The following is a 25648-nucleotide window of genomic DNA, read 5'->3' as shown; positions in this document are numbered from 1 at the left end:
AGCCCAGGACGGCGTGAAGAACTCCGACATGCTGATGCGCAAGAGGTAACACGTGAAGTCGGAACGGATTTTGGGTCTCATTGACTACGATTGTCAAGTGTTCGCTTAACTTTTCGTCAACTACTCCTTGTGAGGCCCAATACTAGCTTTTTAGTTTGATGGGACTCACAATAAATCAACAAGTTTCGGTTCAGAGCGGTCAGAGGCTCTTTTTCGAAGTGGCGCTCAGTAAAAGAAACAGGCGATGGTTGGCCAACCGAGATTTGATGGGGAGACGTCGACGCGTCCGGTGATGTGCCCTGATGCAAAAGATGGTGCAAAACTTGCGCACTGCGACTATCAGTCGATATGGATGTCCGGGGGCTCTGGGCCGACGGGGAACTTCGGTCTTGGCTCCGACCGGGCTTCCTTGAGGAATGTGAGATATTTTCGTCTTGTTGCTGAACTTTGCTGCCGTTGGACGCGACAGCAGTGGACGGCGATTCGCAAAATTGAAACCTGGGGGGGTATCCTTCGCATTGGAGACCTTTCGACTTGCATCGATTGCATGTCGGCCGTGTTCTGTCGCATTTGCGACACTTCTTTCGACAAGTTCCGCATGCCGGGTCTAACCCATGTATTCCTGAATGGGCCGGTCATAATTCTTCGCAATATCTTGAGGAACGGAGAGATACTGATTCTCCTCTTGTCGTAGATATCCTCGAATGGAAAACGTCGCGAAAACCAGTCGTTTTTCGTTTTGTGTGGTGTTATGTCCGCCGGCATGATATGCTGAGGCCAGCATGATGAAAGCGTCGCCTTTGTCCATCTCAGCATAAATGCACTCGTCAACTCGTGGTGGCAAGTGTCTGTCGGTGCCCCTAATAATCAAACACTATCAGCACAGTACAACATGCATTCACTGCGGTCGACGCCGAGACTTCACGGGGAAAATCTTCATACCAGAGGTGGCTGCGAGGTATGAACTGGGTGCCTCCATTCTCTTTTGTGACTTTGCTTCCGGCCACGAAAAGGCCTACTGCAGTCTCTCGGTTCTTGTCTCGTTCATCATCCCATGCCTCTATCTCCTGGTGGTGGTTGTGGCTGATGTAGTCATCCCTATGGAGGGGTTGGGCTTTTCCGCCTGGTCCAATCCTCATGGCAGTGCAAGAGTGGACATACGGCTTCGAAACCGACTCCTTTTTCTCGTTGCCCCACCAGAACCAGTTTCGAGTGGTCAGAAAGTGTTCGCACACCTTCTGATATATGGGATTCATCATCTGGGTTCTGGCGTATGTGGGGCTGAGAGCAAGGAGGGCTGGTGCTCGTTGGGTTTCCTCTGCCATTCATCAGCAAGAGCTGCGTTAATAGTCTAGTAGCCTCCCAGCAACATGACTGACGGCTGTTGATAGGCCGATGAGGCTTACTTGGAAAGAATGACCCATTCCACTCAACGTCGCTTTCGAGGCGCTCACGACACTCTTCGTAAGATTGGTCGACGTCCTCAACGGCCACAAGCCCCTTAACAAATACACCGCCATCGCGCTTCAAAAGGTAAATGATATCCTCAATAGGGGTCTCAGCTGAGAGCTTCTGGACTTCGGAGCCGTATCTATCGGAAATTCTCGACATGTTCACAGGCTTTGGTAGTGTTCGACAACAGAAGTTAGGGATAGCGGTTGAGATGAGATACGTTAGAGCCAGGGGCTTGGTGTGGGAAAAGGCTTTGGCGTGATGACACGTGTGAAACTGACTTGGATGGATACTCGAATTGAAAAAAACAAAAGTTGTTTTTAAAGACCTTCTGACGCTTCGCTTCCGGGGAATGATGGCTCACTGCAGGCTCAAAGAACTTGGGCCCGCTCGTTCCGCCAAGGCGACGCAGCGTCGTGAGCTACCTACCTATGTAGCATTGGGATGGCGTCCGTTTATTACAGTGCGACAGGCACTGCAGCAGGGCAGGCCTCCAGCCCACTGCTATGGTTGAGACTATTTCCTAAAGTGGAAAAAGAGAGCGCAAGCCCCATGTGATGGTGGGGGTCCGTGAACAATCTAATTAGCGCGGCTTTCATGCATAACAGCATGCAGGATGGAAATCAATACAGTTGGCACTGCGTTCAGAGTCAGCAGCCGCCAAATATCACACGAAGGGGTCCGAATGGCAAAGCATCTCAACTGGGGTAAGATCCTATGACCTCCGTGCAGGCTTCAGGTTTGGGGCCATGATTGGCAAGGAGTTGCACGACCGATATGTCTTATCGTCACTTGTCAGTGAAAGGTGCGTCGCCCGAATTGCGAATCGCACAGTCTGCGGGTGGAGCCACTAACACGTCTAGGGCATGCAGAATGGATGCCGAAGATATCTACAGCAGCAATTCGCTATCTCTGCTTGGTCTGCGGTTACAATGCATCGACGAACATGAGGTTGATGTAGCAGAAGTGTGATAAGAAAATCAGCTGGGCTGTCCAAAGCACCACTTATGAAGTTGTAGAGAGGACATCAACTACATTATTCTCAGTGGAGAGTGAAAGGCTATAAAGACCTTGTCATAGCCTGTTTTCTGCGGTCGTGTAAAGAGAGCCGCGGACCTACGTCTTACATTTTTATAGACTTTCGAAACGTCTAATACGACTTCTCTTCGCTTCCATTGACTTGAGAACGATGAACCATGCCATACATGCCGATACCGTTCCACATGCCGACCCGGCAGCTATGGCGGCCAAGGGCTTCGCGAAGGATGCAGCCTCGAACGAGTTTATCCACCGATTGAGCATATCCCATGGTACACTAGAGCCCTACGCGAACATTGACGACGCAATCCTGAGAGCCAATGGCCATGATCAAGTCTTGAAGCGCCAATTTAGCTGGGTTTCAGCTTTAGGCCTCTCTTTTTCTATCACCAACTCTTGGATCGGTTATCTTGTACGCCCATGTTCTCTTTGATCATCGCAAAAATGTGAAGCTTCTTATTTTGCGCTGACAGTTTCCATTGAAGAGCAATTTCGGTCAGAATCTCGTCTATGGTGGGCCGCAATCGTGTATATTTGGGCTCCTCGTCGCCTTTGCCGCTCAGCTTGTCATGACTCTTGGTCTGGGTGAGATAGCGTCTGCTTTCCCGGTCCGTCGTATCTGTCACATACCAAACCGTCTTCACTGTTAATGAAAGTGTAGTCAACCGGTGGCCAGTATCACTTCTGCTACATCTTATCATCTCCAAATACAAGACGATTCGCTGGATACCTGATAGGTTGGATGTCAATGCTGGCTTGGTGGATCGTTACGTAAGTAATTTTCTCTTTGGAGGCCAGTCGTGATATTTCGAAAGCTAACGTAAAGTGTCTCGAGATGTTCGGGAATATCCTTGTTCTCCATGACCTTAGCTGGTATGATCCAATTTTGGCATCCCGGTTTCGAAGGAACACAATGGCAGATCTATTTAATCTATGTGGGGACTGCCACCGTCACAGGTGCTTTCACCTCCCGAATTTCATATCTAATCCTTTGAAACTACATTTCTAACAATTCTTAGTACTTCCTGTGATTTCTGCCTCTCAAAAGATCACCTTCACAGTTCAGCTTTCGTTGTACAGTTCAGTTTTGGGCTTTCTGGTGCTCTTATTCGTAGCCATCGCTTTGCATAAACACAGCCAACCTGCATCTTTCCTGACTCAATCGGGTCTAGGATCAAGTGGATGGTCTGCAGAGATAGCATGGACCTTGGGTATCGCGAATGCAATGTACGCCTTTGGGGGGACGGATGGTGGTAAGTCACCCACATGATGATATCTCGGAAAGGGAATCTTTCTAATACTTGGTAGTTATTCACATTAGCGAGGAAATGCCGCATCCCGGTCGCCGAGTCCCACAGGTCATGATGCTGACAATGATCATCGGTATGGCCACAGCCTTCCCTCTGTTCTTGTCTCTCATGTTCTACATGGAAGACTTTTCGGCAGTTATTTCATCTCGTTTGCCTAGTTTGGAGTTGATAAACCAGGTGTTTGTACTCCTATCACGGTCGACACTGGCGACTTCAACTCTAATGCAGTCTCAGGACCGGCAACGACAAGGTCACTTTGTCTCTATTCGCTTATATCCTCTTCGTTTACCTGGGTGAGTGGTTCCGTGTCGGCAATAGCCCACCCGTCTCACTGATATCTGTCCCAGTATGTCTTCCATCACAATGGGTCACCAGTGGTCGTCTAGCCTGGGCATTTGCTCGCGATGTAGGTTATGCAACGCAGGAAGTCATCCCCTCTACGCACTGTTGCTGACTGATTCCAGAGAGGAGTACCCTTTTCGAGCTACTTCGCAAATGTTGATGGCAAACGACATCTACCCATTCGAACTACCGTCGCTTCCTACGTATTCTCCTGTCTCTACGGTCTTTTGTACTTGGCATCAACCTCTGCCTTTAATTCAATAGTGACCTCAGCAGTCCTTTTCTTGAATATCACTTATGCAGCTCCACAAGCCATCCTCCTCTTTCGGGGTCGACAAAGATGCTTGCCTCGTCGGTACTTAAACCTTGGCCGGGCTGGGTATGTTTGCAACACATTTTCCATTTTGTGGACATTGGTATTGTTGGTCTTCATATGTATGCCACCTAGCCTCCCTGCGACACCTGCCAGCATGAATTATACTGCCGTCATTTTGGTTGGGCTCTTCTTCGTTATCGTTTTCTTGTGGTACATGGACGGAAACAAAAGCTTTCAGGGGCCTGAGATCGATTGGGACATGATCAGATCATTGAACTCGGGTGGGGTTGAGGCCGCAAATGACACGAGGTGAACCAATCTGGAGAGGTGCCGGAAAGTCGTACCGTCACGCGCAAAACGGTGTCAGTGGTACGCAGAAAATGGTCGCTTCACAGGATAGAATTACAAATCCGAAAACACACACATAGCATTGGTTCTCGAACGGGCCTGCTCATCACCTCGTCACACATTAAATGATACGAGACTCGAACATTTCCCGATCTGGAGATGTTCGAAACCCCTCACTCAATCCCCGCAGCCCCGAGAATATTACCCTAGCTCGAGCATCCCATGACTTTAAGCCTTGGTCAAGTGCAATTTCTCCCAACTGGACCTAGTCCGACGTTGAACGGAAAGCTGTCCTCTACCATGGATTTCTCTTGGCGAAATTCGACACTGCACATGCGCAAAATGCCGGAGTCTTCTTGTGGGGCATAAATTTGACTTGCAACATGCTCCCTTTCCATTCAGGTGGCCGACTGAGGAACGATGAGAAACTGTGCCCTCATGGGTATAGGGGCTGGTGATACGGTTCCACGACTTGGGCATCCGGTGGCAGAGCCATGGCATCGGCGCTCGTCCTTGTCTGTAACCCGCACCCTCATAAGTCTGAAGCGGACGTTCAATGAAACATGTCACAGGGAAGATATGATGCCTTCATCTTCAGCCACTCTTTGGGTATTATTATCCACCATGAACGAAAGTCTCTTCTATCAAGGTCGCTCATTCGTTCGCAATCTCTTCCTCCTCGTCCTCCCACTCACCAGCATCTTCCATCTCCTCGTTGACTTGGTATTCCGCATCGCCCGCTAGGCCCTCACTGTCAAACTCGTCGTAGTCGTCCATATCCACATCACTTTCATCCCCAGCTGTGTCGCCACGCTCGGCCTTAGCCTTCCGCTTCTTCTCGACGTTCTCTCTCTGCTGCTTCCGCCTGGCCTCCTTCTCCTGTTGCCTCTTCTCCCATCGCTTCTCCAGCTCCCGGATCTCTTCCTTTGTCTTGTGAACGTACTCGTGCCACATGACTTTGCCTGAGCATAAGCCTTCCTCGACCTTGGTCAAACGCAGACGCATGCGCGGACCAAGCTCAACCAGCTTGACGGCGCGCTTCTCGACACCCTCGGCATCGTCCGCAGCATCGTCTTCAACAGGGGCAGCGCGTTGTTTAGAAATCTTCTTAGCTGCCGGCTCCAGAACCTCGATCTCCGCGTCCGTATCGATCTCGCTGCCACTGGTAGCATCCGTCATGTATCCCTCTCCATCCTCACCACCAATCATGAAGTCGGCAATATCTTCAAGCTTGCCTAGGTTCGGCACGCCGCCCTTCTTGCCAACCTTCGAAGCCAGCAGCTTCTCTGCCCGATCGAGTCTTCTGAGAGGTCTCGAGATGCCTGTAGCTCGCGTTGTGATAGCGTAGTGCCTAAAGTTGAGAATGAAAGACCCATCATTCTCAGGCGACAGCTCTCTGTTGAGGAGTAGGACTCGGCGGATGTTCTTGAGAGGAGTTTGGTTCGGGTTGATGGGCGGGAAAAGAGATTGGAAGACCGAGGTTGCGAGAGACTCGAGGTGCTTAGGGACTTTTGACTTTGCGTCGGAATCGGGGGAGTGGAAGTTGTTCATGACCAACTAAAAGGGGTCAGTCAATGGCTTTTGGGCTGTTCTTGCTGTGAACTACGTACCAAGGGCGGAGCAAGTTGCTCTTTCGCACTGCCTTTGGGCCTCCGTTGAGCCTTTTGAACATCCTTAGCCAAGGAATACTTGTCGACTCGGAAGTTGAACGTTGGGCCTCTCGGGGTTAGGGCGACTCTGAGATTGACGTTGCCAGCTGGTTATTGTTAGCAGCTGATCCAGCCGGGGATGGTGACAGGGCTTCGAGTTGGGGACACAAACCTTCGGATCTAGAGAACAAAAGGAAATGGGACACGCCCAAGGGACCTGCCATAGTAACATAGTCCTTTAAGTGGTTCTATTGTCCAAATCAGTGTTTGCACAATGTGAAGCTGAGCGATGGACGTTGGCATACGGCTCTGCGTTCCTTCAGCCGAGAGGCAGTGTTTGGTTCGAGTACACGTCTGACATCCGTGGCAAGCTGCGAAACACTGCTGCCAACTTGACCTGCGCCGATACGGATGACCATTGACCTAGGCACCTTGGCATCGACGGGCTTCTGGGGGTTCGAAGCACCGACGTGCGTCCTCTTTTTTTGGCGAGGCTTCGCCATTGTGGGCGACTTGATGAGCGATTGAGTATTTTAAAAAGAAGGTTCGAATGATCGCGCGCAGTCTAATTGAGTGCGACGGGTCGAGATGGGAGCCTGGGGAGAAGCTGGGGCTCGGACGGAATCGCAGGAGGATCTTGTGATGGTCTTGAGATGGTGCTGGAGAAATGCGCCTGCAGGCGAACGCCCAGTTCTAAAATTTCTTGCCGCTTTCTTTTCTGCCCAATTCTGCATGCTTTGAGACCCACTCTAAAGCTCACCCTGTCCAATCGCTCTGTGTTTTATCACACCGCTTTCCCCGGCGGTGTCTTACCTAAGCCAGATTTTCGCGGGGCCGCGGGGCCGAGCTTTGCTGGATGTGAAGCTGTAACTTTTTTTTTTTTTTTTTTTTTCCTTGATTCTGCACATCTTCTCTCCCGGGTCACTTTGCGCCAAGTGCCACGACCAACCTAACACAACCTCCACGATGCCACCGAACAAACGAGTCAAGATCTCCCACGGGGGCCCTCCGCCCAAGGCCAACCGCCAGAAGGAGGCATCTCCCGACGAGTCTGTCGAGCCCACGTCCGAGCCGGAGCAGGAGCCGGAGGAAGATGTCACCGCCAACAAAGCTGAGAGCGCAAAGACCTTCAAGGACCTCGTGAGTTGGCCGTGCTTGCTGCTCGACTGAACACCGGTTAATCTAGAAATCTCCAGGGCATTGTCGATTCTCTTGTTGAAGCCTGCGACCGACTCGGCTACACAAATCCCACACCCATTCAGGCGCAATCGATCCCCCATGCGCTGCAGAATAGAGACGTCATTGGGTTGGCCGAGACTGGAAGTGGAAAGACAGCCGCTTTTGCGTGAGTTATACAGATTACCGCTCTGCAATGTCCTGCAGGCTCACAGCTTTCTCAACAGGCTGCCCATCATTCAAGCACTCCTCGATAAGCCCAGCCATCTGTTCGGTCTTGTCCTCGCGCCCACAAGAGAACTGGCAGGTAAGCGGCCGCTTGAGTCACCCTGCTAAAACTTTGAACATAAACTCTAATCAATCACCTGCACTCAACAGCCCAGATCGCCGCAAGTTTCGAAGCCCTAGGCTCGCTAGTGAACCTTCGAGTCGCAGTCATCGTCGGTGGGCTGGACATGGTCGCCCAGGCAATCGCCTTGGGCAAGAAGCCCCATATTGTAGTGGCTACACCTGGACGCTTGGTTGACCATCTCGAGAAGACAAAAGGGTTCTCTTTGCGTTCGCTCAAGTACTTGGTCATGGACGAGGCAGACAGACTTTTGGATATGGATTTTGGACCCAGCATCGACAAGATCCTCAAGTTCATTCCCCGTGAACGTCGAACTTTCCTCTTCTCCGCCACCATGAGTTCCAAAATCGAAAGTCTTCAGCGGGCTAGTCTGCGCGACCCCGTGCGCATCAGCATCAGCTCCAGCAGCCACCAGACTGTGTCGACCCTCATCCAAAACTACATCTTTTGCCCCCACAACAAGAAAGACACATACCTCGTCTACTTGGTGAACGAGTATTCCGGGAAGAAAATAGTTCTGTTCACAAGAACAGTCACAGAGACACAAGTAAGTCATAGGCGGTTTTCTGGTTTGGGCCCATAAGAGCAAGAGCAAGAGCAAGAGCCTTGGAAACTCACATGTTCGCCTGATCACCGATGTCCACTAACACATTCTGTCTAGAGACTCGCCATCCTGCTCCGTACCTTGGGTTTCGGGGCTATCCCGATCCATGGACAGCTGAACCAGACGGCACGTTTGGGCGCGCTGAACAAATTCCGGGCAGGCTCTCGCGATATTCTCGTCGCCACTGACGTCGCGGCCCGAGGTCTCGACATCCCTCTAGTTGACGTTGTCATCAACTTTGATATTCCGTCCGACAGCAAGACATACGTCCACAGAGTAGGTCGCACGGCACGTGCGGGAAAATCCGGCAAGGCCATTACCATAATGACCCAGTACGATCTTGAGATTTACCTACGGATCGAGGCAGCCCTGGGCAAGAAATTGCCCGAATACCCTACCCAGAAGGACGAGGTGGATGTGTTCCAGACGAGAGTCGAGGAAGCTCAAAGAGTCGCCCGGATAGAAATGAAGAACATGATGGACGCCAAGGGCAAGCGGGGCACGGCCTTCAAGGGCGGCAAAGGTGGCAAGAGGCGTCACGACAACATGGACGCCGAGGAGGGATGAGACAGACTCGTTGCTAGAAGGCGAGAGACTTCGCGGTTTATGTACCATGAGATAATTAATGATATTCAATTTCAAAATGTTGACGAGTTCTTCGGGAAACCATGGAGAGCTGGCTGGGAAGAGTGTAGGTGGGCAGACTGATTATCAGTATGACAGCCTCGAGAAATATTTCTGATGCCGATGATGCCCTCATCAGGTTCCCAGCAAATGCACAGCTTAGCTTCGTGTAGAGAGAGTAAAGGGTGTACAAATCAGGTCCCCAACGTCACGGCCCAACAAGCGATTTGCCTCCCGAGTATCGCTGTGTGGATACATGACGGTCGCAAGCTTCAGCATGCACTGCTTCGCTGAAATGAAGACTTTCATGACATTCGCATGGGTTAAACTATGAACCATATTTCATGGTCGCTTGAAGTGCTGGAATCAAGAAAGCATGGAAGTAAGAGAAAGCACGTGGAGGATCCTCACAACAAATGGCCCTACTCGTTGGAAGTAATGTTAAAAACACTTGGGCAAGCGCACTATTCCACCTAACTTGAGATGGCACCTACAATTCTAACAGACCTTGTTAGAGTTTTTCAGCTCTCAATCCGTCAGATCGTCATTGCTGCAGAGACGCAGGTGATTCGACCCTGCCATCGCAACTACGCAGACTGTCTCATTCGGACGCGAAAGCTCGGAGGAACCATTGGTTCAGGTCCAAAAAGGCAAAAGGTGCGCCGGCTTACACGACCACAACGCCCAGCCACTCTCAGCTCGCCTCAACTGCCCGAACTCAAAGCGCAATTGAGCCAGAATGTCCAGTGCCGGCGCTGGCGTCACCTAGCGCCGTCCAATGAGAGCCATTTGCGCTCCTCACTCATGTTCGAGTAGTCACATCGGCAGGAACCTTGCATGAGGGGTTAAGTGGTGATCAGCGGGGTGTTCAGGGGATTGGGACACAATCCGGGGTAAAGCCCCTGCTTCTCCTCGGCTTGGATTGTCAGGATCCCCTGTAGAACAGCATGTGTTTGCGATGATTTGTGTGTTGTTTCTCTCCATGTTGGTGAGCTGCGCCAACTTCTCGGCCGAGGACATGTGAAGTGCTGCTCAACTGCCCGGAATTGCATCCGCGCGATCACACCTCGTCTCCGGCTAGGCAGAGCTATCGTGTCACTCCTCCTTGATGTGGATTGCGGGGAAAGACGACATCGATGGCAGGTCGCGAGGCGATGAGCAGCTTTGATAGGCGGAGGAATAGCTCGATTAACATGGCGGTCGACCGACGATGCCCTCCAGATGACGATGGTTTTCAGCTGGGATCACTGAAGTGGGAGTATAAAAGGGCCCGTTTGGAACTGACAACAATCCTGAAAAGAGCCGTATCCATGATCCTCCTCATTTCCAGCCTTGAATCGTCAAGCTAGCACACCGTTTTCCCATAGCCTCTATCCGTCGGCAACTGTCGCCAACATGCTTCTCAAGTTCTCGCTCCTCGGCCTCTTCGCCACCTCCGTCATTGCCGATGGCGCTGCCATCGTGGCCGCCATGGACGAGATCGCCACGCAGAACACGGAGCTGGGCGATACCGTTGCGTCTTGGGACGGCGGCCTGTTCGGCACCCTCCCCATCATCATCGACTCCACCAAGCTGCTCATCAAGATTAACGAGGCCACCAAGGTCGCCGAGGACTCGGAGCCTCTGAACGCCATTGAGGCCATCACCGTCGCGCAGTCGACGCAGAAACTTGCGGGCGGTGTCGAGACCACTCTCGGAAACGTTGTCGACGCGAAGCCCAAGTTCGACAAGCTCCTCCTGAGCCCCATCATTCTCCTCAACCTCAAGCAGGAGAAGAGTGCGACCGACAAGTTTAGCGCTGCTGTCGTTGAGAAGGTGCCCGAGGCACTACAGGGTGCAGCGAAAACCTTGGTTGCGCAGATCGAGACGGCATTTAACAATGCCATTGACACGTACAGCTAAATGGCTTACGAGCCTTGGAGCTCGATGGGTCTGCTATGAAAGTGATGAGGACGTTGTTCAGGCGCCTCCTCATATGACAAGCGCGGGGACGGATGGAACGCGCCGTTAGCTTCGATGTTTCTTCTCTTCTTGTACATAAGTCAGACTTCAGGGTGAGGAAACCATTCATGACGTTCTCTTTCGATTGAATTGACTTGTGCCGCTGTTGCAGACCAGGTGCATGATGCGGAACAGCCCTAGGAAAGCCAAAGAGCAGTATGCGTGGTCAAACTTGGCGTAAGAAATAAAGCACATCCACAGACAGAAGTATTGAATATCATAATTTTCATTGATAACTATAGGAGACGTCAACATCGTCAAGCGCTGTATGCGTTCACGCCTCGCGGAGGAATTTCTTCAGCTCCACCAAGACATAGTGCAAGTCCAGGTCTAACGTGATTCACTGCATATGAGCCAGGCATTGGCACCTTCGCCAAGTAACTTTTATCTACCGTCTTTTCATCTGACGGGCCGCTTTTTTTTTCAGAGATAGAACCACAAGAAAACAGAGAAAGAAACAGGGTGCAAAGTATATGAGGCCAGGGATGGCAAGTGCCCGTCACTTTGGAGGGCTATCATGCCACGCCATCCTCAACCGTTATATTTCAGGGAGGTCGAGTACCGAAGCATCGTACTAGATGCTTAGTAGGTTGACGTCCGAGATGCTGCGCTGGCGTTTGTGGGCCATGGGGACCTCACTGGACGCCTTGCGCTTCTGGGACATGGATTCGAGGGGGCTGCGCGCGAGATCGCGCATCTGCTTCTTGGAACGCCGCAGAGGAGTTAGGGGGACGGCCGCCGTTTCGAAACGGTCGGATTTCAGTCCGCGGAGAGCGGTGTAGTTGTAAGGGCTGCTGAGGGCGAGGGAGTCTTGGGTAGCCTTGTCGCTCAGGATAAGTCGTTGGTTGATCTGGTCACGACGGAATGCTCCGACGTTGTTCGCATTGATATGTGAATGGAGGTCGATGTCGCTTGAGCTGCGCGGGCGGCCAGGAGTGGTGTTCACGGCATCGCCGTCCCATTGTTTCTCGTCCTCGCCGTCAAGAGACCTCGTATCGTCGAATTCGATAAAGTCGTTGATGTCGAGGCTTCGTTCGATCTCATCCTCATCCTCCTCAATCTCCACTGAGGAGCTCTCATCGGCCGTGTTCGGCTCAGACTGGAAGGGGAAGAAAGCCTCGGCGGGTCCCATGGCTTGAGTATTGAGGTAGTCACCGAATGTATTGGAAGAGAACATGGCGCTCATCATGATCTGAGCCGAGTTGCTGAGCATGGGCGAGTTCTGGTTCTCGTCAATGGGGGCAAGGTACGAGAAGTTGAACTGCTCCGGAGACAAGTCAAGGTGACGGCGGCGATGAGGGGTAAAGATCATCATCTTTCTAGAGATGGGGTTCACAACGGCGATGGGCTTGCGCTCAGAGCTGTCGAGGTTGAAGCGGCCAACGCGAGGTTGTCCTCGCTCGCCCTTGACCGGGTGATCCGTGTCGGAGTCATCCCACTGGTCGGCGGATTGCTCGGGACGCTTAATCTTGCGGCGCACGACAGGTTCAGGCTCATCTTCTTCGGTGGTGTCACCATCAGCTGGACAAGCACGTCAGCAATCACGTTTTCGAATCGCAATCTGCATCACGAGGCACAAACTCACTCTCGTAGCCGTCCAGCTCTTGAGTTTCCTCGTAAGCTGCGACTGGAGTGGGCATTTCGGAGACTTCGCCCGCGGTCATGGGGGTAGCAATAGGGGTGTCGTCGTCGCCAAGTTCCTGAATGACAGCCTCGATCTCCGAATCTGCGTCAGGGGCGTAGTCATAGGCTCCATGATAGTCGCCATGGTAATCCCAGAAAGAATTGGAATTTTCAGACTCGTCATTTTCATCATCATTCTCGATCTCGCGGCGGAAGGCCGGATCGAGTGAACTCTGGTCCACAAAGATGTCGGGAAAGAAATCGGCATGGTCATCCTCGGTGTCGGTAGAGTCGGAATCACTCGAGGGAACGTCGAAACGAACATGGCGCTCTACTGGCTCAGACCGGTGATGTTGGTGGTCGGAAGCGGCACTCTCCTCGACATCAGACATGATGCCGTCCCAACTGGCACTGTCCTCGACGTCGGCAGCGCCCTCTTCCTCGTCATCATCTTCTTCTTGATCATCGTCGTCATCGTCTTCGTCTTCATCGTCCTCTTCTTGGACAATGGGCGGCCGAGGAGAGCTTGAGATGCTTGGGGGCAGCACCTCGTGGAGGATATGCTCCTCCTCGGCCGCAACGACATCCTCATCGTCGTCATCGGAGGAATCGCTGATATCTTCAACCGCGGAATAGCCGTCGTCGTCGGAAAGGTTGAAAGACGAGGAGGAGGTGACTGAATCACGACGCTTTGCGGCCTTGCGAGAAGCCGCAGACGACTTATTGCGAACGTTGCGGGACATGGCGGTGATTATGCAGGGGGTGAAACCCAAGACGGTGGTATTGGGAATGTGGGGTGAAGTCTGGAGTAGCGGCGGTGAGGGTGCCGTTGGAATATCAAGCTGGTGACAATAGTGGTTGAGGTAGACTAGAGATAGTCTTTCGCCTGGTGTAGTGGTATGTTGATACCGATTTTCGTAATTATAGAGAAGGGGAGGAGAGACAGGCGGTAGGTCGCGACGCCGGCAGGAAGGGGTTAATAGAGCGTAGTAGTTTTCTTCGTAGCGGATGGGCGTGGTGTAGCCGAGTGAATGTCGGGCAAAAGTAGTCGATTCGGATTGAAATCAGATGCAGACTTCCGTCAATGGGCCAGAACCGTTCCCTCGGGAGGGCTCTGGACAGTGAAAGCCTGGGGGATCACTTCGTCGAAAGCAGAGAGGATTGAATGTCTCGATGGGCTGCTGGACTGCAGAGGCGCCTCGATCAGGCACCCCCGCAGTGGGCGTTTACAGCTCAGCGAAAGCGGGCGACATGATCTCGACGAAGTTTGGTAAGGGTATCTGACTGTTCTGTTCGAATATTCTGTGGCTAGGGCGACTTCGTTGTCTGGTGGTTTGGGGTTGAATTGGTGGTTGAAGAAGGGGAAAAAAAAAAGAGAAGGACCGGGAGGAGGGAGGTAAGGTACAACTGGATTCCGAAAATAATGTATGGCTGCCGGGGTCTCCACAGCCAATCGAACTTTTTTTTTTTTCCCTCGAAATCGCCCAAACTTTTTTTTTTTTTTTTGGCCCGTACCGGGTCCTGGTTCGGTGGGGTCGCTAAAGCCTGAATCTGGCATCGTCTGGCTCGCTTAAAGTGGGTATTAAAGCCCGCGCTAGGCCAGATTGGGGAAACCGTCACCGCCTTTTTGCGCCTGTCAACCCCTGGCGGCCCCTACAGGTGGCCTGCAGACGCTGGAAAAACACGCTGGAGAAGCACCGTAATTAGTGGATTGGTGCCGTGAAGTGTGGAGGAAACCCCTGTGCCTGGCTGCAAGACACCCCCCTCAACTCACAGTCACAGCCCGGCCTCTGCTGGACCATCGACCTCATCAAGCCAATTCTGCCCCTCCCCTCTGGCTGCAACGTCCAGTGTCACCTCGCTCGCCTTCTCTCCAGCGCATCTTCTCCCGTCCATTTCGCCAGATTTCCCCCTCCTCGCTGTCGTCACCCGTCGACCTGGTCTGGATCGAGATGGAGCCGGGCTGATCATGCCTACATTGCGTGAGATTTAATATCTGGGATTGCGTGTGACCCGCTGAGAACCTTTTGCATGTCTGAAGATCTCTACGTATGCGATATCTTCAATCACATCTTGAGGTATGCAAGCATAGCAGACGACGCTCTACAACAGATGTGGGAGATGCCATGCCTCGTTCACCGTTTCGTCAGCTCGGCGCCTAGCAAATGCAGCGGCAGCAGAGGAGCCATCGAGAGAGGCGCAGCTGATGGCCGGTGCTGGGCTCCTGGTGCAGCATTGTGGACCATACGGCGCCAAAGCCTCACATTCCAGGGCTTCCCAAACGTTCTTCATGGGCAAGACATCTCCATTCCTCACTTGCATTGGACTGCTGTGACGAGCGGTGCCTCCACAACGTCCACGTCTCCATTGTGATCCACTGCTTGCCTGCACATGGGACGCTACGAATACTTGCGGCGAAGTATGGAGCTTCGATATGCAAAATAGGTAGGCGGTCTCCTGATTCGCCTCGGCTTGGCACATCGAGGGGCATCCAGTAGCTCCTGGAAAAGTCGAGCGAGGGGCAGAGTCGAGTCGAGGGGACATCGAGGGGCAAGACGAGAATGGCCAGCTCATCATCCTGTGTCCGCCTGCTGTTGCAGACGAGCACTTACTACCGCCGTACTGCGTAAGCATTCAGTACATCCTCTGCACACACCGTAATTTCTTTCGTCCAATCCAAGTTATTTGGTTTGTCTGCGTCTGAATATTGAGTCACCTCTAGCGGCAAATTGAGCTTATGCTCAACTGCTTCAGAGTTCCAAGCTGGCACACATTCATCTACGCTATCTGCAGGACCGGACCATTACTTCCACTAGATGAGCATGAGCCAGAGAGGCAAGGAGAGAGGGGAGGTAGAAAGAGACAAATGAAGGGGGGGGAAATGACGAGCTCTTGCGGGGCCCGGTGCAAGCTTCCCGCTTCCTCGGATGCTCGGTGCTGTCCGATGTCGTTTGCAAGAAAAGGGTCCATCGAAGGCAGTCGAAATTTTCGGCCAGTCACACGGGAGTCATAGGGATCAGCCTTGAACGGCACTGGTCCCCGTTGTCTGGCCTCTTGTCGTTCATGACTCACTGACGGAAAATGAGGGGTTGCTAGCCCGATGGGTGATGCCTGCGCCGGCCTCAACCATTTGACTTTGAGCCTCGAATGGGAGAGGGAAAAACAAAACTCTGTCCCGCAAGCTAGAGCTCTGCCAGTTCTTCGAAAAGGGGTTGAAAACTCTACTAGGAGGGGGAGCAGACATGACTGACGACGGAGGTTTCTTCCGACGACAAGACACTTGCTGATACAGCCTGTCCGTTGTGCATCACAAGAGGCAAGACGTCTGTTTGATGTTTCATGGTTTGACTTGGGGTTCATCACAGTGACTTTGAGGCGTTGTGGTCTGACTCAACCAACGAAAGACGCAACCATGCTGCCATTCGCCAGAGCCAAAGACTGCAAAATGCCTGACCATTCGGGCCGTAAGCTAAGATACGGAAGTCCTGTCTTTGGTGCAAATGCCCACCCACGAACGAGAAAGGCAATGCGAGCGTACCACGTCAGATCCAAGATAAAGTCAAGTGCGTGCCTACGCCATACATAGTACGCAGTACATGCAGAGTGGGAGGTGAGGTTGGATCGAGGCGAAATGGTTTGTCCAGGGCCCAGGTCCCCGAACATGGAACTCGCTGCGGCCAGGTCCCCCCTCCCCCTCGGTCGGACCCGACGCCACACCAGCAAAGCACAAGCCCCACTAAGAGCTGTGTCTCAGCGGGGTCCACCGTGCAAAACGTGGCGGGGTTGAGAGGGACAGAAAAAAAAAAAGGCGATGCAAAAATCAGGGGAAAGTGCACGGCCCTCCATCCCATTTTCTTATCGCTTATCGAAGCTATAATCACTTATCATATCTTATCTCGTCTCCGTTGCCCGGTCACCGGCATAAACAAGGATTCTATGCCTTTGGCGAGCTCCTCAAAGATTCGCGCGTCGGACTCAGCTCAGTCAACCTCGACCGACAGAACGCCATACGGGTCTCGCCATACATCAGCATCACTAACCCAACAGCACGAGACACACGACTACCAGACACGATGGATGCTTCAACGTCATCAAACAAGTCGGCCGCGAACCTCTTCCAGGTCTACCTGCGACTGAGGCCGCCCCCGGCTGGAGCTGCATCCTCTGACAGATTCCTGAGCGTTGAAGAGCCAGCAGACGGCTCCCATCCGACACACATTACCCTCAACCCTCCGAATGACCGCAAGCGTTCGACCGAGAAATTCGCCTTCACCAAGGTTTTCGAAGAGGATGCCACCCAGCTCGATGTCTTCCACTCCACGGGCATCGCGTCGCTGGTCGAAGGTGTCTTGGCTCCCCACGGCGGCCATGGCACAGATGCTTTGATTGCGACCCTTGGTGTCACTGGTTCCGGAAAGGTATACTGTTTCCCCGCTTATGGCACCCATCGCTTGCCGTCAGAACTTGACTGACATTGCTTTTGCAGTCTCACACAATTCTTGGTTCCCGAACCCAACGAGGCATGACCCAGCTTGCGCTGGACGTCGTCTTCCGATCCATCGGCTCCAACATGTACGACTCCTCCAGCCTCGAAGGCTCTCTTCAGGCCGCCGACGTCTCCGACGCAACCATCATGTCAGCCCCATACTTTCTCGAGACCGTCTTTTCCGATTTGGGTTCATCCCGCGGAGGAGGGTCGAGAGCAGGCACGCCAATGATTGTAGGAACCCCATCTGTTTATGCCGACCCCTTTTCTTCCCACGATGCAACGCGTCAAAACAAGAGACAGCAGCAGCCATTGATGGATGTAGGCGGTGTGCGGCTGGTGCCCTCAACTCCGAGTCGGCCACGACGTCGCCGTCCGCATGAATTCTCAATGTCCATTCTTCACCAAACACCTGAGCATCTTCAAGATACGCAGAAACACTTCATGACCATGACCGCAGCTTCACAGACTAAGAGCCATGCTAAAACTTCCGCAAAGGGCGAACATCATCCTCCACCGACTCCTCGACGAGCTCTGCAGCGACCCTCGAACCTCCCCCAAGCCCCCGACATCAGCTCCATAAACGTTTCTTCCGACCCCGATGCCGACTACGCCGTCGTTCTTTCCATGTACGAAGTCTACAATGACAAGATCTACGATCTCTTGACCCCGCCGATCAAGTCGAACGCCACGAAAGAGTACCGCCGACGGCCCCTTTTGTTCAAGTCGACAGAGCAGTCCGCCGATAGGAAGGTGGTTGCCGGGTTAAAGAAGATTGCCTGCACTAACATGAGAGAAGCCATTATGGTCTTGGAGGCTGGACTGCATGAGCGTCAAGTGGCGGGGACCGGCAGCAACAGCGTGTCGTCCAGAAGCCATGGCTTTTTCTGCGTGGAGGTGAAGAAGCGCCCCAGAGTCGGCCGCAGCCGGACTTGGGCTGGCAATGCCCTGACTATTGTCGATCTCGCCGGCAGTGAACGTGCTCGTGATGCAAAGACCCAAGGTGCCACCCTTGCGGAGGCTGGCAAGATCAACGAGAGCCTCATGTACCTGGGACAATGCTTGCAGGCCCAGAGCAGTCTGGGAAGCAACAGCAAGGTACGTCATGTTGCACACCGGGCATACTACGACAGAAGCTAACCTCTCTCTCCTTTCCAGCCCAGCGTCATGCCGTTCCGCCAGTGCAAGATGACGGAGCTCCTGTTTTCCAACTCCTTCTCCACCTCGTCCTCTGGTGTGGCTGTTCGTCGCAACCCGCAGCGCGGCGTCATGGTAGTCACAGCAGACGCACACGGTGACCTCAACGCAACTTCTCAGATTCTCAGATACAGTGCTCTGGCGAGAGAAGTCACGGTTCCGCGCATTCCCAGCATCACGTCCACTATCCTTGCAGAAACCCCCTTGACTTCTCACGCGTCCCCGCCTCTCACTTCTCCTGACTATCCTCCTCCTCCTCAGCGTCGCGGTTACTTCGGTCATGGCTCGGGAGGACATAGGAACTTCTCCCCTGGCTCTGACAACGGAGACCGAGTCCTCATGGAACACGCTGCGCTCGAGATTGCTCGCATGCAGGAGGAGATCACAAACCTCCACATCGAGCTGGATCACGAGCGCGAGTCACGAGTGTGTGCCGAGGCCCACCTCCTCAGCATGGAGGATCGCCTGATTGAGCTTGAACAGACGGTGCGCGAAGATTGCATGGCCGAATTCGACACCCGTTTCGAGCTTGAGCTGGCGCGGTGGAAGGCAACCCTGGCGGCGGAGCAAGAAAAGGGGGAAGAGCACTGGGATCGCAAAATGGAGCTTTTCGAAAAGGGCCTCGGTGTCATAGTAGCAGAGGACGACGACGTTGGCGAGGACAAAGAAAACCTACTGGTGGAAAACCTCGAGCAGGAGAACGAGAGACTGCGTCGCGAGAACGAGATTCTCAAGCGCGAGCTCGCCGGCCGGAGCCCCAGCAAGCGCAAGCCGCTTTCCGAGCGCGAGGACTTTGGAGGCCGCAAGGCAGACAGCAGCGGCGGGCTAAACAACCTGGGCAAGAAGATGGAACGGTTGCGCGTTAGCAACGAGAGCACCGCGAGCACTGGAAGCACAGGTAGCCCGAAGAAGGTGCGCAAGCTTGGTGGCAAGAGATGGGAGCATGCTGCCGATGACGACTTTTGATTTCTTGGTTCGCTCCTTGGGATATTATTCGCGCTGGATGGTTGCGCATGTTTCATCGGCATATACCCACGGTTGACGTTCTTTGTCTCTCCTTTTTTTTTTTTTTTTTTTCCCTTTTTTTTTTTTTTGTCCGGGGGTTTTGGTGTTTGCGGGATGGCAACCTTTTTCTGTTTGGGTTCACGAGTGGATGGATAGACACAGACATATACGATGTAAAAACTAATTTGATGAAATGACCACAAACTCTTGTTGGCCAATCTATACCCTCTATCCGTGAAATACATGCATGGCAGCGATGCTGTTGTAGTCTGCCGAAGCCATATGCCATGAGCTCTTGGGGTATCTAAACAATAAAACATGCCTCCCAACCGATTTTCGCCACCTGCAGCCATCCAGTGACGACGAATCAAGCAGCAATCACAACAATCAAGCTACTCGTCGTCGTCGTTTAGTCCGAAGTCATCCTCGTCTTCATCTTCGCCCATACCCTGATCGTCGTCATCGTACATGTGTGACTCGTCGCCCATGTCGTCGTAGTCATCACCACCCCCGAACTCGTCGTCTTGATGGTCGTCCATCTCGTCTCCACTGCCGCCCATGTGGTCACTCTCGTCATCAGCGATGGGATCATCAAGCACGCTGGGGGCCTTGCTGGTCGGGCGACTGGCAGCTTCGCTCTCTGGTCGAGATCCAGGGTCGCCGCGATCAGGGACATCAAACATTTGCCGAATGGCGTCGTAGTTGATACGCTTCGAGAAGCCACGTTCTTTCATGACGTTCACGGCAGCCTCTCCGGGGGTACTTGCAGGAGTTGTCTGGCCCTCGCCAATGCGAGGCCTCTTCTTACGCTTCCGGGTGGGCTTCTCCTTCTGGCCCTCGAGCTTCTTACGGAAGAGTCGTTCCTGAGATTGGCGCAGCCAATCCTTGTTCTCGTTGACCCAAAGAAGCTCCTTGATCTTGATCTCTTCTGGGGTCAAGCAGCAGTTCAGGACCTCGGGGTCGTCGGCAAATTCGTCTTCACCCACCACCGGAGCCATCGAAACAGCCTTGTCAGGCTGCTGTTGTAGTGCCCAGATGGAGTGGATACGTGCTCGCTGTTCAGCGTTGCTGAATGCCTTGGCGTGCTCGTATGTCTCGGGGTCGTTCATGATTTCTGAGATTTGTTCTTCCATCTCGTTCTCGTCCTGCTCCCATGCTTCGTTGATCGGTAGCTTCGGCTTGGCCTTTGTGGTCTTTTCGGCCTCCGGTTCTGCTTGCGAAGATTCCTCGTTCGTTGTCGTTGCATCACCAAACTCTTCGGCTAGCGTCTCCAAGTGTTGTTTGCTGTTCGCGTCACGGAGTGCGGGCTCATCTTGTTGAATCTTGGACGGCAATGGAGGAATGATGTAGCCGTCCTTGTCGCGGCGGTACTCGATTGCGGGGGCAGATGACAGATCAGGAGGCGGAGGCAGTGGTGCCGGTGTAGCCCGTACGTTCTCTCCGTCATCTGTAACAGCACGCTTGCGCTTCTTGCCCAGCTCCTCTTGCTTCTTTTGCCAGCTTTCGGTGTTCCTGTAGAAGGACGGAGGGTCGTGGGAGTTAGAGCTGAAGTCCTGGGCCAAAAAGTCCTCCACCGTCATCTTACTGGCGTCCGTCACATTGAACTCTGTTAGACGCTCTTGAATGGTATGTGTGGTCACCTTCACAAGGTAAACGATTTCCCTGACAGTTCGGCGGAAGTTGTGCATTCTCGCTGCCATCAGAAGACAAGCGCCGCAGATACCAGAAGGTCGACGGCCCATGACAATCCAGTCTTGTTTCATGCGCTGCACCAGGCGGATGGCGTCTTCGGCAACGCGGTTGGTCATGTGCTTGAACTCAAGTTTGCTTGCCAGCCGGTAAATGAGATCTTCGGGGAAAACTTGTCCTTCGCCGTTATCGAAGATGAAGACAGTGGCATTGAGTGCTTTGAAGGCTCGGCCAAGCTTGAAAACGTTCAATTGTGTGAGATCTGCAATTTGTTGTTAGTATTATGGTGCTCGAATCAGGGAAACGCGTGTGTGCTTACCGGCAAGGTCCATGAGCATGATGCGGCAAGGCTTTTCCGTACGGCAAGCAGCGTATAGACACACTGCGGCTACCATAACCAAAGTTCGACCCTGAACAAAGTTGGCTTGCGAGGCGAGCTTGAAGATTTGAACGGCAGTATTGACCGTGTTCTCTCCAAGATTCAGCTGATGAGCGTAACCCTGCATAAGGGAACGGGCTTCGCGGATGGACTTCTCTCGGTCGTCGGAGCCACCAACACGGCGGAAGGCAGGGCCAAGGGTCCGGACACCAGCTTGGTCGGCGGCAATATAGCTACCCTGGACCATGGCAGCACCGGAGGAAGTCTCGCCAAATTGAACCTCGGCGACAATGTTGCTGTCGTCAGCGACTCTACCACAGGTCTGGCAGACGCCGTCGACGACGTTGGGCTTGACACATGCTTTGTTCGGACATTGCGGGCCCTTAGAGACGGCGACGGTAGCAGGTCTGGCGCGGTTCAGTTGTGCTTGAGCAGCAGCATTGGCGGCAGCAGCAGCGGCATTGGCTTGCTGACGTTCGGCTTGCTCGCGAATCGCTCGAATTCGGTTTGGGGGTTGGAATGGCTTCGACTTGGTTTGGGGCTTTTGCGACTTCTTGGTGGGCGTTAAAAACGACGACATGGTAGCGAGTTGAGTGCTCTTCGGAGGCAAGCAGTTGAGCTTGGGGTCTTTTTATTCTCAGCGACAGCAAAGGATCGCACAGAAGTATTGTAGGGGCAGTGTCGAAGTTTCGGTCGTTCCTTTCCCGTTCTTCTTCGTCTTCTGGCTCTTCTTCTTCTTTTTCTTCTTCCCCCTCCAGGCAGGCACAGGCACAGCCCGCCTCAAGATGGAGAGAGAGAGGGTGAGTTTGAAAGACGCGCCTTTGTGCGTATTCAATGCGTGTCCGGTGACGCAATTGTTCCTTGAATCGACAGCAAATCGGGTAGGGGTGTGTGTAAGCGCGGTTGGTGAGGAAGTTGGCCGCTGTTTGCTGCAGCGAGACACGAGATACTGGTGGCCGGCGACGTGAGGCGGGAAATGAAAAATTTGTGGGGGTGGGCGACGAGATGGTCGAGCGGGGGAAGGTGCACCTTTGCTTTCGGAGATGACTGTGAAGACTGCAGCCGACAGGCACAGAATGCTTCCTCGACCACTGGAAGACGGCCTTTGAAGAGGGGCACAGCGCTGACTCAGACACTGACGAGGACCGAAAGGGGCAAATCCCCACTGTAGTCTTCAGCGTTCCGGCGGTCCACGGTTCGAATCCCCATCCCTTTAACATCGAGATGTGACTTTTAGCGCGGTTTTTCTCACAGCAACGATCAGAAGCCATTCAACCAATCAGAGGCCTATATTTTTCAACACTATACTTATATAATCACATCAATTTATCGTATAAATCGAAAAGACCTTATTTTTAGCGTTTTTAGCCCTCTACTAAGTACTATATATCCTAATAACTACTTACTTTATAGAAAACTATATCGTACTACTTATAGCTAAAAGTTAACTACTTAATATACTACTTAACGTTAAGATCCCTTACTATTAAAAGCCCTTATAGCATTATTTTACTAGCATAAATAGCATAGTATTACTTCTTAAGCCTCTTTATTAAAATATAGCTTTAAATACTTAAGCTAATAGTATTACTAACTATATAGCTAATATATATAGCTTTATAGCCTTTCTTCTATATAGCCTATTAGCCTATACTATATAAAGAGAGACTTATAGAGTACTCTAATCTACTTAATCTTAGTCTTAGATTTTACTTAGCCCTCTATAGTAAGGTGATCTTATTAATAGATAAAAGTATTACTTATAATAATATTAACTTTAAAGCTATAAATTAGGGCTTACTAGCTACTATAGTAGACCTAATAGCTCTATATATACTGCCTATATAGCTAATTATTAGTATTAACCCCCCCTTCTTCTTATTATAAAGTGCTATAAATAATAGGTGCAGTAGGTCTTTTTTAGTAGCATATTTAATAACCTACTTCTTATATTTACCTAAGACTATTTATTAGCTTACCTAACTTTATTACTAAGCTTCTAATAGCTATAAAGCTAACTATAAGGTTACTTAACTTCTAATAATCTTAAAAGGTACTTAGGCTGTTTTAAAATATATAGCTAATAACTTAAGAAAGTAATAATAGTAAAGTATAAGTAGTTCCTCACTAATAAAGTAAGTTAATATAAAAAGAGTATAAGAGAGGTCCTTCTAACTGAATTAATTAACTTAGTAGTCCTCTATAAGAGCAGTATAGAGGGTCCCCTATAATAAGTAGTTAGCTAACTCTTCTACCTTCTTTATATTAATAAGTAGCTTATAAATACTAGCATTCTAGTAATAAGTGCTTATAGTAGCAATATAGAGGTTACTATATAGTGTACATAATAATTAAAAGCTTATAAATAAGTTATTAATAATAAGGTAGTAAGACTTATAGCTATATAATAGTAGGTATATTACTAGTTTATATACTACCTTCTAAGTATTATTAAGAGCTACCTTCTTTAATTAAAGTAAGCCCTAGAGGCCCTATATATAAGCATATTAAAGCTATAAAGTTAGAAAGCCTTAGTTAGAGATTCCCTATATCTTATAGCTAATAGGGATAGGTTTAGACTTAACTATAGTTATATCGCTAAAGTAGCCTATATATCTAACTATACCCTTATCTATAATAACTATTAATAAAGGGAGAAATAAGGACTATAAAACCTATTAAATATAAGCTACTTAGGGCTTAGCATATATATATGCTTTTAAGAGAGAGGAGTTAAGGTTATTAAGATCCTAGTAGTAAAACCACTAAAAAAGCATTTTAAAACGCTCTTTTATAATCTACTAAGTAAAGGAGTAGTAAATATTAAAGTAGCTAGTTAACTAATACGTTTTAATTTAGTATTAAAGGTTAATATATATATATATAGTAAAATCCTAAAAAAGAAGTAGATCTTATTAGTTAATATCAGCTTAAACTACTATTAAAGTTTTATTAGCGCTATAATATAAGAGTTAGTCTATACTACTTAATATATAATAAGGTTAATAAGCAAAAAGAGTAGTAAGAAGATAAGTAGTGTTACTAATAGAGCGCTAAATTAGCACTTAAATTTATATATTTTGAGGAGCTTAAAGTAGCTACCTTTTTTAAGTAGTAAGGCTACTTTAGGGCGTTAAGTACTTAAGTTACTAGTCTCTATAGCTAAAGTTTCACTAAGAGCTCTTAGTATATTACTTATTATAAAATTTAGTTAAATCTACTTATAGATAAGCAAAAATCATAATATTCTCACTACTAGTTAACATATTACGCTTATATAGAAATAGTGAAGATATTATAATCATTCATATTATTATCGCAAAGCCTAATTAGGTAAGATTTATAGGGTGGGTCCACACCTCCAAAAACCGCGCTAAAAGTCACATCTCAACGTTAAAGGGATGGCCTCCCTCCATCCAGGTTGTCGTCTGCTTTGGCCGGTTTGACTTGATTACCTAGAGGTACCTTACCACATCTGCCTTAGCTAAGCAGGACCGCTGCGGCTGGCTGGCTCTTGTTCCTTTTCTAGTTAGGCCTTTTCGGTGTGAAATGGCGCCAAAACGACGTCCGGTTGGTTATTGCTCCTCCTTGAGTTAAAGCGACGGCAGCACATGATGATTCCAAGCGGGCACCATTGCAACTTGACTGACCCAAACTCGGACTCTGACAACAACAAAACAAACCTTCGTTGGCTTATTTCTTCGTTTTTGGGAATATGAATTCCGTTGAAAAACTTCTTACAAGGACCGACCCGGGTGCGCGAGTTGACAGAGTCTACAGAGTGCTTCCTGCTTTGGTCATGAATAAGCCAGCCACGCAGCAAACTTGTTTCCAAAAGCTCACGTTTTACTGCGGAGTCTCCACCTAATTCCCCGTAGATCAGCCGGACTGTTGGTTGAGGTGGCCCCCGTGGGCCGAGTCACAGCGCTCTGCCCCGCGTTGTGGAACTGATCCGAGTCACCTTGGACATCTCCCCTGCATCTTCAAGCTTCCAACCGGACAATCGCATGTCGACAACTGTCCAATTCTTGATCTAATTGTCATGAGACGGGCTGTGCCC

General features: G+C 50.9%; 8 protein-coding genes across 8 annotated transcripts; 4 read left to right on the top strand and 4 right to left on the bottom strand.

Moving 5' to 3' along the window:
- Positions 1-607: 607 nt before the first annotated feature.
- On the bottom strand, positions 608-1611 carry swnH1-0 (Dioxygenase swnH1; the record flags this gene model as incomplete). The annotated part of the gene is made up of 3 exons (XM_036642166.1): positions 608-860; positions 943-1318; positions 1407-1611. 3 exons carry the CDS (start codon positions 1609-1611, stop codon positions 608-610), a joined length of 834 nt encoding a protein of 277 aa, XP_036493755.1.
- A 1081-nt stretch (positions 1612-2692) lies between these two features.
- On the top strand, positions 2693-4302 carry CGCS363_v010316 (Choline transport protein; the record flags this gene model as incomplete). Its single annotated transcript, XM_036642165.1, has 7 exons — positions 2693-2902; positions 2976-3075; positions 3510-3743; positions 3799-3979; positions 4035-4093; positions 4148-4210; positions 4265-4302. 7 exons carry the CDS (start codon positions 2693-2695, stop codon positions 4300-4302), a joined length of 885 nt encoding a protein of 294 aa, XP_036493288.1.
- A 1158-nt stretch (positions 4303-5460) lies between these two features.
- CGCS363_v010315 (Brix domain-containing protein) lies at positions 5461-6958 on the bottom strand (the record flags this gene model as incomplete). The annotated part of the gene is made up of 4 exons (XM_036642164.1): positions 5461-6363; positions 6417-6562; positions 6628-6703; positions 6761-6958. The coding sequence occupies 4 exons, from the start codon at positions 6956-6958 to the stop codon at positions 5461-5463; spliced, it is 1323 nt and encodes a 440-aa protein (XP_036493756.1).
- Positions 6959-7421: 463 nt separating this feature from the next.
- Positions 7422-9151, top strand: RRP3 (ATP-dependent rRNA helicase RRP3; the record flags this gene model as incomplete). Its single annotated transcript, XM_036642163.1, has 5 exons — positions 7422-7595; positions 7652-7800; positions 7859-7938; positions 8010-8527; positions 8642-9151. The coding sequence occupies 5 exons, from the start codon at positions 7422-7424 to the stop codon at positions 9149-9151; spliced, it is 1431 nt and encodes a 476-aa protein (XP_036493757.1).
- A 1452-nt stretch (positions 9152-10603) lies between these two features.
- On the top strand, positions 10604-11110 carry MP1-0 (Cell wall mannoprotein 1; the record flags this gene model as incomplete). Its single annotated transcript, XM_036642162.1, has 1 exon — positions 10604-11110. One exon carries the CDS (start codon positions 10604-10606, stop codon positions 11108-11110), a length of 507 nt encoding a protein of 168 aa, XP_036493758.1.
- Positions 11111-11783: 673 nt separating this feature from the next.
- On the bottom strand, positions 11784-13575 carry CGCS363_v010312 (uncharacterized protein; the record flags this gene model as incomplete). The annotated part of the gene is made up of 2 exons (XM_036642161.1): positions 11784-12730; positions 12795-13575. 2 exons carry the CDS (start codon positions 13573-13575, stop codon positions 11784-11786), a joined length of 1728 nt encoding a protein of 575 aa, XP_036493759.1.
- A 3330-nt stretch (positions 13576-16905) lies between these two features.
- Positions 16906-19481, top strand: klp9 (Kinesin-like motor protein 9; the record flags this gene model as incomplete). The annotated part of the gene is made up of 4 exons (XM_036642160.1): positions 16906-17250; positions 17319-17552; positions 17817-18416; positions 18477-19481. 4 exons carry the CDS (start codon positions 16906-16908, stop codon positions 19479-19481), a joined length of 2184 nt encoding a protein of 727 aa, XP_036493760.1.
- A 431-nt stretch (positions 19482-19912) lies between these two features.
- Positions 19913-22168, bottom strand: brf1 (Transcription factor IIIB 60 kDa subunit; the record flags this gene model as incomplete). The annotated part of the gene is made up of 2 exons (XM_036642159.1): positions 19913-21471; positions 21529-22168. The coding sequence occupies 2 exons, from the start codon at positions 22166-22168 to the stop codon at positions 19913-19915; spliced, it is 2199 nt and encodes a 732-aa protein (XP_036493154.1).
- Positions 22169-25648: the final 3480 nt, after the last annotated feature.

This window comes from Colletotrichum siamense (genome assembly GCF_013390195.1).
Source record: "Colletotrichum siamense strain Cg363 chromosome Unknown KSG_Cg363_contig06, whole genome shotgun sequence".
Taxonomy (NCBI): domain Eukaryota; kingdom Fungi; phylum Ascomycota; class Sordariomycetes; order Glomerellales; family Glomerellaceae; genus Colletotrichum; species Colletotrichum siamense.
This window is presented reverse-complemented; position numbering and strand designations above follow the sequence as displayed.